The sequence below is a fragment of the Rissa tridactyla genome, chromosome 4 (genome assembly GCF_028500815.1).
Source record: "Rissa tridactyla isolate bRisTri1 chromosome 4, bRisTri1.patW.cur.20221130, whole genome shotgun sequence".
NCBI lineage: Eukaryota > Metazoa > Chordata > Aves > Charadriiformes > Laridae > Rissa > Rissa tridactyla.
This window is the reverse complement of record NC_071469.1, coordinates 8,282,586-8,298,561: the sequence shown is the minus strand read 5'-3', so window position 1 is coordinate 8,298,561 and position 15,976 is coordinate 8,282,586. Positions and strand designations below refer to the sequence as shown.

At 37.8% G+C, this 15,976-nt stretch overlaps 1 protein-coding gene and 1 long non-coding RNA gene across 5 annotated transcripts in view; one reads left to right on the top strand and one right to left on the bottom strand.

Annotated features, from left to right (window-relative positions):
* LOC128909388 (uncharacterized) overlaps window positions 1-15,976 on the top strand; it is a 69,371-nt gene that overhangs the window by 21,130 nt on the left and 32,265 nt on the right. The gene's annotated exons all lie outside the window — the stretch shown is intronic.
* FSHB (follicle stimulating hormone subunit beta) lies at window positions 11,088-12,354 on the bottom strand. The gene is made up of 2 exons (XM_054200996.1): window positions 12,196-12,354; window positions 11,088-11,579 (listed from the first exon to the last, which is right to left on the bottom strand). Exons 1-2 carry the CDS (start codon window positions 12,352-12,354, stop codon window positions 11,343-11,345), a joined length of 396 nt encoding a protein of 131 aa, XP_054056971.1. The 3' UTR covers window positions 11,088-11,342.

Genomic DNA, 15,976 nt, shown 5'->3' with positions numbered 1-15,976 from the left:
TCAGAACCTCACTTCAGACAACTGTTACACAGACTCATAGCTTATTCTGTTGAGCTATCTGAGGACATTCTAGTGTACTAAAGAGTAAATTAGATGTAGAAAACCTGACTTGTGGAGATTTTAATTTAGATAACTAAAGCTGCATTCCTGAAAGTATTGGCTATGAAGAATTACAACATGATTTGTTTTGGAGACTTGAAGTGTTCACCAGGAAAATCTGTCTGGCCTTGGTTTCCCAATGAATTTTACTTTAGCGCAGGTGCCACATGAAGGTCATTCTCATCCAGGCAAAGAAAAACATTACTTGAAATCAAAACATTGAGCTCAATAAATGCCAGAGGCTGTCTGAGCTGAAGAGGTGAAAGGGGAAATTATCTTTTGTTCTACATTGAAAACAGACTTTGTGAGTTTCATTACTCATATGTGCATTTCTTCTTGTCACAATATCAATTTCATTTTTATATTTTTTATTCTTGCTCAAAGAGCAGTAAAATAGACTCAGCGTTGTGCTCAGCAGAGGTGGAAAGCCAGCTAAAAAGCATTTAAAAATATCAGTGATAGCTTATTTATAAACTTTATGGTACCTTTTTCTGATCTGGAGGGACTTACTCATATAACATAGTTTTTTCCAAAGAGAACCAGAGTTGTAAGTCCTTCAGAAGGTTTTTATGCTGTCTTCTTCACTGCAGAATTTGAGCATTTTATAGTCATGCCGTGCACTAACTAGCTTTTGCCATATGTCCTTCAGCTGAGGACTTTTAAAAAAGACACATGCTGTTGTGCATTTGAGTCAAAGGCAGTATCGAGAACATCCGCTTAGCATCTTAAGCAGAAGATGACTAATGATGGTTCTTGGTACCTAACATCACTGACCTTTATCAGTTACTGAAAATTTGACTTTCAAACTTGTGTGTGCCATTATGTGTGCCCAAAAGTGAGAATGCATCCAGTTTGCATTAGAGCAAAACTACTGAGTAACTGGATATATGCATACTGAAACATTGAATCTGCAAACTTGAATAAGGTGAGTGTAACACTATGCACACAATTTGGAAAAGTAGTTGTGATTTTAGGTGCTTATCATGTGAAGAGTTACATCATGAGAACAAAGTTACTGACATGAAGAAGTGACTAGAATTCCTCTTCAAAAGTCTTTCTTTGGAGTAGATAAGAGTTAGCAACGTCATGATCGAAAATGTGCAAGAATGCCTCTCTGCGCTACTGTCAGTAGCCAGAAAATGTGGTAAGGAAAAGAAGAGGAAAGCAGCTGTTTCATTAAAACTTCTAAATACAAATGTAAAATACTCAAGTAGGGTTTTTTTTATTTTTATTTTTACATAAAAGCCTTACACATCTTGAAATCCTGAGCATCAATTAAGAGACTGAAAGGGCAGTAAGATTTGTCTGGCTGGCAATCCTTGATGCATTAAATTGACGCCAAAGAAAGACTATTCTTCTCTTGGACTTTTGCTAAACAATTAAAGCATCGTGGGGTTCAAGCCTAGTGAGACCTAGAGGGTAATGACAGTTGGCTTCATGAGAGAGACTGTATACATCCCTGTGTTTAACAAACAGACGATGTCTAGCATTTTTAATTTGACTTCTGAGTAAGTGTGAACAGCATGAACTGATGTTTCATAAATACTCAGCTGTATTACTGGCTCACGTTACATGATAGAAGCCTGTCTGCACACCCAGAAAGGAGCACAGAGAGACAATGGTGGGTGGGCGTGCCGAAGTAATGCTCTGCTCAACTACCAGCAGGCCCATCACAGGAGAGCTGTCACCCCATCAAAGGCTCATCTCTGTAAGCCCAGAGGAGCACAGAGACACAAAGAGACAGCAGGAACCCAAATTAAGGACTCAGAGGAAGCAATGCCCCTGTCTGGGCCCTCCTCAGGACTGCCCCCCTCAACCCCAGTTTCCAGGTGTGAAACACCATCAAGATGAGTCAATACTGGAGCACCTTTCAGACCGGGAGAGGTCGCCACTTAGGGATATGTGACACATTATGGGATGCAGGGGAAGAGTATTTAGGGATTGCACAGGTCTTATTATGGAATGTTTAGGGGAAAAATCAAAGGTGGGGAAAGAGATAGATTTAGGTGATTTGGGGAGCAACAAGTATGGGAAAAGGTAAGGGGATAAAAAGATCTGGTGTGGTGTAGACAGCTCACTGGTTGGTATGCTTGTCTGGCCATGCCTTGCACCTGATCAGCATGGTCTGTCCTGTCTTCCAGAGGGGCCATGTTCCTGCGTACCAGTGACTGGAGGTCCTGGAGTGAATGAAATCAAGTACCAGCCACTGGCGGGGGGGGGGGCTGATCTGTGTCGCCAGCCATGTATATATGTAATATAATGTATATATGTGTTCTCTGTGCATATGCCTACTGGGCGTATGTTTTCAGCCTTGCTGCTGGTTGGACCTGGGCGTATGGAGCTGCAGAAGCCTTGTCTCTCTTGGGCTGTTGGATCCAGCATGATATATTTTTCAATGTCCATACCTGTTGAGTCAGAGATGCAGTAATTGTCATTGGAACCAGTCATTAAACTGCGTAACAGTTGATAAACAATGAAAAGTCTCTTTGTGAGGATATGGTCCATTTCTGTTTAATTCATCAAATTTATAGTTTCCTTTATCCCTTGTTTTCTTTTGGGAAGAAGCTTGTGCTGTACGTTGCTCTCCATCTGTATAAATCTACTGATGTGAAATTTAAGAAATACCTGTTTCTTGAATACCTCTCTTTCAGACATCTTAGGCTTTCCCTGTCGCAGGAAACCTGACAAACCAGGTTGCAAGGGAGGGAATGCTTGACTAGAGAGTATTATGCAACTAATTCCTGCTGGTAACATTTTTGATTCTGTGATTGATTTCTTGCCTCATTGTTTTGCAATGTCTGAGGGTCTTTTGTTTTGTGCCACAGTGATACTACTAAATTTGTTTTACCTGTGAAATCTCTAGTGTTTTTAGTTTCTTTATTTTCACTGACATAAATTTGGGTTGTCAAATGTTCTGCAGCGTGTCCAGGTTCACAGTAATAAGTCCTAGTCACAAACAGGCTAGCAATATTTATTGCCATGTCATTACTCACACAATAGTTGGAATGTATTGGGAAAATAGGTCCCTTACTGTCCCCCCTCACTGATATGAGGAAGAAATGTGACTAAGTCATCTTGCTTTGTAGTGTTGTTGGGTGGCATTATCCATTGCAAACAAAACAGTTATCAACATCTACTTGGAAATAATTCACAAATTGAAAGAAGAGCTAAATTGCATGGATTTCTCATTAAAAATCAGCTGATGTAAGCAGGAAATCCTTTACCTAGCACAGACATGTTCACTGCAAGAATGTAACATATTTCAAGCAGGAGAATCCAATTATGACACAAAGTTCCTGATGTGTGAAAGATCTTGTTTCAGTGCTTTTGAACAGCTGTTTGTGTAATGTTTTTGGAGCCATATAACATAACAAGGATTTATATAGTGATGTCATACCAAGACTGAAGGGATTTCCCAGTTCAGTTCTCTGTTTTTGAAACCTGGCAGGTCTACGTGAGGCTCTTTTCATCTAGAAGTAGGGTTACGGTTTGGCACTTAGGCCTTTTTTCTTCCTTTTGTCATGGCCAGAAAGCTTTTATTTTATTTTGAGCTCAAGTATGAGGATACATTTTTAATAAACTGGTGTAGTATAGTAATATTACCAATTATATAATGCCTCAAACTGTGTTTTTATGTAGTTTTGCTGGAGTGAGAAGTCAGGAGGTCCTGAAGTCTCCCTTATGGATTGCCATATCCTTGGGCACATCACTTTTCCTATTTTGAAGTCAAGGGGGTTGTGTATGTCAAAAGCAGAATTGCTTGTTTCTTTCAAGAAAGAGAAGATCCTTTTTTATGCTATTAATATTACCTAGTTTGACATGTGGCAAATAACCTGAAATAATATGACAGAAATTAACGCAAGAGTGACATGAAAAGGAAATTTTCTAATTTGAGATCTGACACTATTCCAGTCTTCAAAGTGTTAGTGAATATTTAATGGATCAGACATCTACTGAAAGGACGTAGACTGAATTATTTAAGGGCATCACAAACCCTTGAGTATTTAACCCCTGAAGCATTGAAATTCATAACTGAGGCTTAGTTATTCTGCTGTAATGTTGTTCATTCCCAGGCTTGCGCTTGTGCTATTTTATTTTTGATTATTAAAGCGATATTGGTCTACACAGTACAAGCAAAAATAAACAGATCTTCAGATGCTATGTCAGAATACTCTGTAATCCCACTAGCTATCCTAATAGTCTTAAAATAAATGTTCTAAAATATTATAGTGTTAAATAGATGAAAATAAATATTCTTGGAGTGGTTCTCATGAGTCTAGAAGACCACTGCAGACAATACACTTTCTATTAACTACAGTGCTTGTTCTTAGAGGTGGTGTCTGGGGCTTGTATTGAGGTAAACTGAGTCTTTGTCAAACTGCTGCACCTTCATTGTCTCCAGTGAATTTATTATCTGGATATTGGAATTTGACAAGGTAGTCTCTAAAATCTGCTTAGAGAAATGCTTAATACAGTGACAGTCTCCCATGTGTTGTACAAGCTGAATAATGAATACTAAGTAACTACAGTGTGCATAGACAGGAATAGATTTGGTTATTGTCCCTGAACAGTGTAAAGTGGTTTCAAGTTCCAGACATAATAATCCAAGTATATGAACACATCCAGATACTTGTAGATCAGGATCTACTTGTCTTGAGGCTAGCCTGCATAAACAAAGCCAGTTTGGTAAAGTTTCTATCCATTCACACTGATGGTATAAATCAGTCTCCCATCTAAAGCATTAGCTCAAATGTGATTTAGAATTGTCATGAAGATTCTAATATTTATTTGAAAAGGAGAAATAATATAGGAAAGAAATTTAACTGATTATTCCAGATCCATTGCTTGGCAGAGCTGTCTTTGGTACTATTTGGAAGTGGGAGCAGAATTAATTTTAAGCTGCCTTATTATTTCTCAGTCACTGGTCTAGTTGAAGTGTGTGCGCTGCTTTTGTGTTACAGAGCTGTTGATGATTCTAAGCACCTGTTTGAAAAGGCAGGTATTACCAGGGCATAAATCTGATCCATAACCCTTTGCCTGACTGTGACATAAATTTTGACAGTGTTGTAAAAAAAAGTTTTCTTACTGACTTCTTAACATTTTTCTTCCTTATCACATTATTTTAACTGGGAATTCCCACGGCACTCACAAAAACATTCTGACTTGCCGGTACTGTATAATGAGAGGAGGAGATAAGGAAAGACAGCGTAATTTTTGAATGAAACTATAAATGTAAGCACGTGAAGCGAGAGGAAAATTGTATTCCTTAAGTTGTTCAAAGGTTTGTCTACAAGCCATTGGATAATGCTAGATTGCCTTATATGTCTTGAATGTTGGTATCTTAAGAAGGACATATTTTAGGGGTTAAACTCATATTTGGACTGAATATCTCTGTCAATAGTATTATTCAATGTATATAACTAGAGCCAGATGTAATCTAAAGATACTAGATCCAGAATTTACCTTTCTTTTTCATACAGAATAATGTCATACTATACAAGTATTACATGTGACAAAACCTCCCCCCAGTATTTTTTCAGTGAATTAAGGGGTCATCAGTGTAAAGTAAGAAGACTTTGCCTCTTGCCTCTCAGAGTTGCTACATGAAAGAAAACTAATGGTTAATGACTGTGGAGCACAGCTAGTTAATTCTTTCTCTTCCCCACCTACACATAATGAAACACTGACATTTGATTTCTTGAAAGTATGTCCTTTCTGTAACCCTGCTCCTGTCTTGTTTTCTATATTTCCCAGAGACCGCAGCCTTGTGAGCTGCTGTAATGTCTATCAGTATAAGTCATGTTGAAAGACCAAGGCTTTGATAGCTAATGTTAATAACATAAATTGAAGAGAAACATGAGATGATACACAGAAAAATTTTATAGATCCCATTGCCCGAGTGGAGGGGAACCACTAATCTCAAGGCTGCCATCTCCAAATGAATTTTTCAGGTTAGCTGCTTAGCTCTCTTTTTTTGTAGGGTTTTCTTTTCGTTTGTTTGTTTGGTTTTTTTTGTTTTTGTTTTTCTTTTAGTTTCAACTAAGATGCTAGTTGTATTTTTTAATGAAAATTAAGTGTGTGGCTAAATATTGCATATTGACAAAGCAAAATGCACTTGCTGAGGTGGGAGGGTGAAGGGGAAGCACAGCATATTAACGCCATGCTCCACTGACTGTCTTCTTCCCATTCAAATAGCCCAAGTGCAGCCTCAACTTGACATGGACAAGCCAGAGTCCTGTCATACCTGTTTTCCACCTATTATTTGTAAGTACCTGTCTCAGGCTACATTTATCTGAGGATTTGTGGATGACTAATAAATTCTTATTCGTTAATGGGGTTAATAGAAGGAGAGGACATTTATATTTCTTGCTTATGGTAAAAAAAATATATTGTGAACCCAGTTATATGCTAAAATTACAACAGCAAGTGTAAACCTGTTTTAAGCTAGAAGGAATGGTTTACAGAACTTAGGCAGGGAATAATAGCTGAGCATTGACAACAGTGGGGTGATGCTAATATGTTGATACTTTATTAATGGCTTCAAGGTGAGGAATTTGTATTTCTTCACCTGTCTGTAAAATCAGGGTGTGCTTTCTACCTAAAAAGGCAGTTGGGATTAAACGGTCATTTCAATTAGTAGGACTATGAATACTACTCCTGCACTTCGTGTTCCCATCTTGATGTCTGGACAGCTTCCAGTACTACTGGCACAGACACTCATAAGATCAAGGTCAAACTGTCTGCATAATAAATGACAGAAAGTATTAGTTCACCCACAGATGTGGCAGCAGAGATGAATAATCTTCATGCAGTTTATCTATACATCTGAGTATTTGAAAAACTTAATTACGACACAGTGAATCTGCATTAAGTGTCCCTCTCAAAGGTCTTTAAGGGACAGTTCAACACTATGTATTGTGTTTATGCTGTATGCCTTCACCAGGGGATTATAAATTAGTTTTCCAGGTTTGCTGCTTTCAGGATAATGCAAGACGAGAAAATGTTACTTAACTGCGAGTAAATAAATAGATAGTTCAGTCCATTTTAGTTTTTACTGCCTCTAAAGTTAGTCTGTAGGCTGGTGGGTAAAGTCTGGCATCATGTAAGGTCTTTTTGCAGACTCTGCCTTTAAAAATAGAATTAATACGCGGTTTTTGAAAAGTTCACTGTTGGCAGAATAGTTCTATTGAAGTTGAAAAGCATTTTACCTATTGATTTCAATGGAAAGAGTTAGGCCCATGGTAGGAATTTTTGAAAATCTACTTCTGACCCTATTAGGAATGTTTCTAAAAGCTTACCCGCCAATTCAGTATTTAGAGTAGCATGTCATACTGAGACTTTCACCTTTTGACAGAGTTCCCATTCATTCGTCATGATAGAGCTAGGCAAAGCGCATACATATTATTTCTTCACTATTTTTCTTCAGTAATAATTCGAAGCAGATTTGGACCTCAGACCACACTCGTGGCCTGCATGTACCTTCACTAAACTTTTGAAAGAATGTTGATGTAAAAGTAAGTTTAATGACGTGATTATTTGGCATTGAAGGGAAAGTGAACTTTGAGAAGATAAAGTCAAAGTCTGTCTTACAAAATCACAGAATCACAGAATCTTCAGAGTTGGAAGGGACCTCTAGAGATCATCTAGTCCAACTCCCCTGCTAGAGCAGGATTGCCCAGAGCACATTACTCAGTGCTGCATCCAGGCGGGTCTTGAAAGTCTCCAGAGAAGGGGACTCCACAACCTCCCTGGGCAGCCTGTTCCAGTGCTCTGTCACCCTCACTGTAAAGAAGTTTTTCCATGTATTTGAACGGAACTTCCTATGTTCTAGCTTGTGCCCATTGCCCCTTGTCCTGTCACTGGGAACCAATGAAAAGAGTCTGGCAAAATATCAAAGGTATTCCAAGATATCTTCAAGACAGGCCAGCTATCTGTAAGAATTTCTGAATTTCTGTCAGTGAAACTACTGACAGTGAAATATTTGCCATCAGTCTGTAGAACAAGTAATTGTTGTCATGATTTGGAACAGATTTTTACTTCAGAACAGAATACCAACGCTAGTTTCATATAAATGGAGGCATGCATTCAAAACTCACTGATGTTAACAGCAAGACTTCATGTGGGACTTAGATGTTTCCTGAGCCTTTTATGTGATCACTTATGATTAGAAAAAGAAGATAAATTTGATAAATTATTTGTTTGCTGTTCCCCATTGATCTTTGGAAAAGCAGAAAGCTTTTGATGTATGATATACCCATTTTTCAAAAGGCCAGCTTTATGGAAGAGATTTGGGTAGAACTCATATCTAGGTACTGGACAGGGGTTAAGACGGTGTTCGAAAGAGGTATTCCCAAAGGCTACAATTTCCTTGGCAGGGGTTAGTGCTTGTATGGAGGGCATGTTTTTCTTTGCATCTTTGGTATTTGTCTCAGGGTTTGTACCTAAGATGTGTGAAAGTCTGGAAGCTTGTAGTGATGCGTGATCAGTATTTTTTTTGCTAGCATTCTGATATTAACTTCAACAATCTTTTGACTACATTAGTTACTGGTTTAGATTTGAGATTCTGAAGAGATTTGTTTGCAAAATGAAAACGAGTGATGCATTTGTCTGACAGATGAAATGAGAGCTGTATGATTTTTGTTTTCACATGCAAGCTAATTTGTGACAGAGATGTGGACACAGCTCTGGAGAGGTTCTAATCCCTATAGTTTAAATAAAATATTAATGATAAACTTTCTTCTCATCCACGGTTCTTTTGTGTTACAACTATGTTTAATCATCGCGTTACTGGATCAAGCTGAAATATACCAGTCTTTTGTTTGATGTGATTTGGCCATATAATGCAAATATGGCTCAGGTGGGTGTATTAGTTACATGAAAAAGATTATGGGGGGGAAGAAAACATTTGATGTGAAGTGGGCAGGTGGACTCTCAAGTTTTTTAGTCGGCATGTCAAGACATACATAACAGAAGTGCAACAAAGTTATTTTTATTATTCCAAAATGTACAAGCAACAATACAGGTGTTTACAGATCTATTTTGAAAACGTAACTTTTCCCATACTTTTTTACCACAAGGTACTCTGTTTTGCAATTTTAATTCAAAATTCTCTCATCCAGAATGGAACAATTCCTTATACGAATAATATCCTTAGTTTTAACAGAAGGCAACTTGTGTTTAAAACAGAAATGTGTGAGAGGCAATTTGATTTACTTATTACTTTACCACTTTCGAAACTCCACTAGATGAAAGAAAATGTCCATGTGGACTAATCTTATAAATAAAATTAAGTTAAGAGAACTAATATCTTTCAGTACAAAAGCTAAAAATAAAATAAGTTAAAATATCTATTGTCTATTATAAGAGAGATCCAGAGTAACAGACAAATTCCCTTCAAATAAACATATCTGTAAGTGTCTCCAAAGCAGACATGCCACACAACCTCAAGAGGTCACCCACTTCAGTCCCTTGACTCATGGCAAATTAACTTTCTCTCTCTCTTTTCTAACAGGTTCAATGTGTTCTTGAAGACCTGTAGCGGTCTCTGCTCCACAGAACCCACTCCCTCCCTCCCTTCCTTCCTTCCCTAACCCCTGGACAATTTGTTTCAGTGTCTAGCTGTCTCTACCTTTCAGAAGATTTAGACTACTCTGAATCTTTCATTAATTGTTCTGTTCATTATGAACATGGAGAACTGACTGTTCCTTTTCTCTTTGTAACAGTCTTCAAGCATGTAAAAGGTTCCACTAATTTCCCTCCCTAAGTGTTACCTCCCATGAGCAAAACAACCGCATTTATTTAAATCTTTTTCTCCTAGGATGTTTTTTAGGCATCACTCCATTCTTATTACTCTTCTGTTGATTTTCTCCAGTTTTTCAACACCTTGAAGTTCTGTGTCCAAAGCTGGAAATAACAACTCAACTGAGGCCCTCATCGTGTTGAACTGAGTGGTGGAAGTAGGTTGTGTCTTGTAGGCTCTACTCCTTACATTCCCACTTTTCTGCAGCAATGATAGCATTGAGTCATACCTAGCTTGTGTAACCTCCAAGTCTTTGGTGCCGAACTGCTGCTGAACCAGTTGCTCTCCGTTCTGTGTTTGTGTAGGTGATATTGTTTCTGATGAAGAATAGTATCTTTTCATTTTCCTGATAGGAGTTCATTCTGTAGGTTTCAGATAATTTTCCCCATAATGTGAAATAATTTTCCATTCTGATTCAGTCAGTCCTCCAGCTTGCTCCCAGACCATCCCAACTTCATATTGGCCATTGCAGAATTAGGTTGCTGCAGAACTTTATGAACTTCCATTCTCAGAAATGACTACTTTCAAGGCATGTTTGCACTACTGAGATCAGGTGCCTCTGGACTCATCCCTAAATAATTTTTGAGACTCCTGTGTTAAATAGTGTTAAAAAAATTCTCATTCTGTTGCATAATGAGAGGAAATCCAGTGTTGCTGATAGGTGGCAAAATTTTCAGAATTGTTTAACTTAGGATATGTTTACTCAGGTGAAAGTAGACAGCTGATGATTAATTTTTCAAGTTATCCAGGTATGAGCTAGAGTTCATGTTATTTGTGTTACTGTGGCACAGAGCCTGATCTAACAAGCCTTACTGAAAAAGCATAAGGGTTCGGGTGACATTCAACATTTGAACAAAGATTTTGGCTCTTAATTAAACATGCTGTTATTATTTACAGAGCATAATGGCTATATGAAGTATTTCGCCAAAAAGAAGTCAGGGTCTCATCTGAGAGAGATTTACAGCCCAACTAATAGTAAGTGAGGGCACAGATTTTCGTTGTAAGAAGACCAGTGAGGCAAGGCTTTTTAAATAAGCGCGTTCTGAGGAGAGATGGAAAGCAAGGGATAATAAAGACTTGGAACTTGGGAACTTTTTGAAAGCGTAGGATAGCATAGAATAAGCTAAATGAACTAGGCAGTGGAAATACAGGAATATAAAGAATGAAGGTATAATAGAGAAGAGGAGGAGGCAAGGGCAGAAAGAATTGGAAGCAGCGTTCTATAGACCTATGAAAATGATTTTAAGGAAACTGATGGGATAAGTAGGGAAGGCCCGAAGAGAAGTTTAGTCGGTAGCTCTCCATTTTGGCCTTAAAAAAAAATATCTTTGTTTCAATCTTGTCAGTTTCTAAATAGCCTTGCCTGTTATCTTCCACTTAAGCCCGATCAGTACCTTTATTTAGAAGTGAACATTTAAAGCCGAACTGCCATCTCAAGTAGCCCTCATTGGTTACTTCCATTCTGACTGAAGGAACAGTAGGATGGCCCCAGTCCCCTCACAGTGCAGTCAGTGCTGTCAGTGTCGCAGGTCTCACAATGGCACTCCGTAGCTACCGGGTATGAATAAAAAGATTCAGGATGATTACCACAGCCAGGGAGCTTCACTGTTTCATACACAACCTCTTTGAAGGTACATGTTTGCTGAACGGATGATACTGGTGGATATTTATATACTGGATCCTGAAAATTACAAGAAAGAAATACCTATTTTGAAATTTGTTATGGGGTAGAATTCCAAATTTTTATAAAATAAAGGACCTGGTGTGAGAATTAATTAAACCAGTGGGAAAATCCCACTGAGATCAAAAGAATTTGGATCAGACTCTTCCAATTTCACCTAGAGCCTTAGATTTCTCATTTCAGGAGGACCGATATGGCAAATTTGTGTCATATCATCACCAATCTTGCAGGTCAATTGCTTGATTCTTCAAATCAGTTGGAAAAGTAGAGGAGTCTACATAGTAATGACTGCTTTATTGTATCTGTTTGCAACCACAAATTGAACACAAGGCAGAAATCCAGATTGTAATACTTTCAAGTCTGTTTATACATTATAAACATAATGCGTGCAGCCAGTTAAAGATCTGAATTTTACTAGCATCTTTTCACTCTTCCCTTTGTGGTTCAGATTGGCTGTGTATCTACTTTCCTGTCAAATAGCCTAGCAGTTACTCAGCCTGTTCTTTCACAAGCCTCATCCTGCTTAGGTGTTCGTTATGGACTGGAGAAATGGGTTATTTATACATCACTTGGAATATTTAATTCCGGTGCCTGAAATTAAATTTAAGATTCTCACCCTTGTGAAGCAGTATCCTGAGCACCACGTGGCGTTCACTGTAATACAGAATTCACATTCTTCTCTTTCCACTGCTATAGTAATATTGGTGAGCTGACAGCTATTGCAACAAATTGCTTTCCAGCAAAATAAAAGCACGTAACAATTAACTGTCTTCATCCTGTGTATAAAGCAAAAAAAATACATCTATCCTGAAGAAACGGGTATAGTTATTTTCAACAGGAAATAATTACAGAAACAGGGAGAAACTGAGTCTTCACATTATCCTCAAGTGGTTCTATAATAGCAAGCTTTCAGAAACATCAGTGAGAACACAGGATAAGGCCATTACATAGATCTATCCATATGTTTATTGTTAAAGGAGTTTGATTTTCCTAAGTGGCTGAAATGGCATGTCAGCAATCTTTGCAGAATAATGATAGTGGAGCACAATACTGCTTTCAATTAAATATTTTTATCTAAGTTTCTGTACAAAAAATTTGTCCTGTCTTTAAGGAGAAAGAAAAAGAAGCAAGAGAGAGAAGCAAAGGATAATCTATTTTTCAGAATCAAGTCATTACATACAGTGTTTGCAATTTGAAAAAAGATTTCTAGATCAGGATCTGATGAAAACTTACCTGTATTCTACTTGCCTTCCTGGTAACAGCTGCAGTGAAAAGAAAGCCCTATGCTTACCTTTTATACTAAATCGTGTGTAATTTATACCTTGAGGATTTACAGTGTATTAATGCAGCAAGCATTAGTTTGGTACTTGGTGAAAGCGGATTAATTTTCAGCCAGACAGTGAGATCAAGCCTTGTTAAGAGGAAAAAAGAAAACCAAAACACACTTAGGAAGCGATGGTGAAGGTTACTGTCACAATGTTTTTTTAGAAGTTTCACTGGATTTGATTCAGTGGCATTTAGAAATAGCTGAGCCATTCCACAATTCAAAAGAAGGTTGAGAAGCCTATTTTTTGAAAAAGAAAAGTTCAGGTGTTTTAATTGTGTTTTATGTCAGCCCTCAAACCTGATAGGCTTGGGATGCAAGCTGGTCCTCTGGTAATTCATAGCAGAGACATTGCTAGAATGTTTCTTGGCTAATGAACATGTTCCTGAGTTTTTCGGGGTATCAATCTTAATTGCTTTTCTCTGAATTGGGTCTTACCCAGTGAGCAGTATATGTACTTGTTTATTGATCTGTGGGCCAAGAAAGCTAGTAGTGTGACTTTTGTTAATCTGTGAGTAACTCCACTTTTCTTTACCATTTAAAATACCACTGTGGTTATTAAAAATTCAGATTTCTATCCCAGTATATGCAGTCCTGGTTCCTGTCTGTCACATGGTCATGGTTTTTTTAACTTATGTAAGGGATGTCTGTATTCTGGCACGGGACTATAAAGATGTCATAATGAAGCTCCAGATCTGTGTTTTCAGTAATCTCAGATCAAGTATTGTCATGTTACAGGGAAAATGCTAATATTTTTAACAGGCAACCATGCAAACTCAACTTGAATGCATTCCTTAGTTTGTCACGATAATAAAAGATTCTACGAATAGTGTTCCCCTGCTCACTGCTCACTTCCCGAGTTCCCAAGTTAGTTATTTGTGCCTCTTCACCAGAATAATGACAGAGAAATAACTTTGTTGAGCTTCACATATCACTTCTGGGGAAAATGACTCACACTAGCACTGTATTTACGAGCATCTGCCCAGAACAGCCAGTCTTGCTTTGTTATGACTGTTCTATTATGGTCAGTCTGACTTTTACAGAAATCTATCCACAAAAGAAAACTAGGCAAGGACATAGAGTTAAAAGCATTTTATCATGAAAAGAAATTCTCACTGGCTTATTAGTTGTCCTGCAGACGGGATACTTTTCAAAATGGCTTTTACAAATGAGCCCCTTAAGTGTCTCATACCTTCCTGTGGTCCTGCAGACTGGCCATCTGTTCCAGTTTCCATCCAGTCCACAATACCTTAATTTGTTAATGAATTTGCTATCACACCAAAGTTAGAAAGTGATCCACAAATTTTTCCTGGACATCCCCTGAATAATAACTTTGATTGATTGAATGACAATGCAGCTCAATTAGATTTATAAAGAAGCCAAGAAAGCAGACATCCTCATTACTCATATAAACTCTGATTGTTTGATAATGGTCTTTTGTGTCACTTAGTGTCAACAGAGTCTGCCTACTCAGAGAAGAGTCTTACTTGCTGTAAATCACTAATTCCAAAGATGCCAGACAAAAGCTGATTACAATTTATTATATCCCTACTGAGGATCTGTCCTTTTCTAAGTACTAATTTATGCAAATTAAAGAAAACTAAATTAACTTCATTGGCAAAGGACGATACAGAAAAAATCTAATCTTTCAGTTGCAATGATCTGTTTCATGGTTTGAGGAAGTCATATACACTCACTAAACCCATTGTTTCACAAGCAGTGCAAATTTAGCACCCGCCATGCTGTTTCTTCCCTCCCCTAGTTCCTTGTTCTGGCCCACTCAGCTCCCTCACCACATTCTGATTAAAAGGAAAAAAACCAACCCAATTGTTGTTAATCTATGTCAATTTTTTCCACAATGAAATGAACACCTGTAGCAGGGTAATTGATGGGATTGATTGGGGAGCGGGAATGAGGGGAGAGGTTAACAGGGAATGCATCACATAGTGTTCTCACTGAAGAGTTCATGAAGCCACATTGTAAACACAATACAACCTTTTTAACAGGAAGATTTCCTCCTGCACTGACTTCAAGGGCAGTTGTTTCTGTAATCATCAGTTCTAGGTTGGTTCTCCAGCTACCAGCTCTGCTAAATTCATTGTGTGGATACATGAATATGCATTTGCATGGTAACAGAAAGCTACAAATTGAAATCAATTAATCACCAGTCTATCATCTGAGGAGTGGTAATTTGATGAGTTGTTACTTGGTTGACTTTAATTCTGTTGTAACCTTTCATCAGAAAGATACGCTGAAGGAATTATTTCTCATGATGGGCAAGAAGCTGTGGAAGTATGTGGTTTTTTGAAGATTATCAGTTCATACCTCTGGGAAATGTTTATATGCTAACTATGTCATACTTTCAAGTTTATATTCCGTTAGATTAAAAAAAAAAGGTTATGGTAGTTGTGAAGGGAATAACAAATGTTATTTATCCAGAAAGCTGTAATTTTCACATATATGTGAATGTTATATGTAGGTGTTACTGTGTTTGGTATCTATTTGAGAAATAGAAATGCTTTCCATTTTAAATAGTTTACATTTCAATTTAGAGAATAATGTAATTGCATTATGACTGGGAAGAGCTGGATTGGAATAGCTAGCCCTTAATTGCCAAGACCTCTGTCAACGGAGATTGCTGTATTCCTATTGAAGTGAGTGGGGGAATCTGGCAAATGCTATAACGGAAGATCTGGTCTTCAACGTGAACAAGGAGTTGGTTCATGAGAGTATAGGTAGTCTGTAGATGAAGACTCTCCAACCTTTGAGCGTCAGATTCACATGGCTGTGTTAATGCCTTAGTGGCATCTTGGGGAAACAAAAGGCTTCTCTATATTGTTATTTTTTTGTATTCTATGGCTATTTCCCTTGGACTGTTTACTGTTGTAACCTAGCAAGCCATTGTTACCACTGCTGCCACAAGAGAGCACTTGCTTTGCCCTTTCTAATCACTTGGACTAGAACTGCTGTGACACATTCTGTTGTTGTTTCCCTTCTAAACAGTAAATGTTTTTTTTCTTCTGTGGTTTAGTGAGTTTTTTGTTGGTGGTTTGTTTTTTTCTTTTTTTTTTTT

Excerpts from the sequence above, each read along its gene's own strand:
- FSHB (XM_054200996.1), bottom strand. The coding sequence starts at position 12,354 with ATGAAGACAGTTAATTGTTACGTGCTTTTATTTTGCTGGAAAGCAATT. Across the intron at positions 11,580-12,195 it reads CAGGATACTGCTTCACAAGG|GATCCAGTATATAAATATCC; the intron begins GTGAGAATCTTA and ends TGTAATTTTCAG.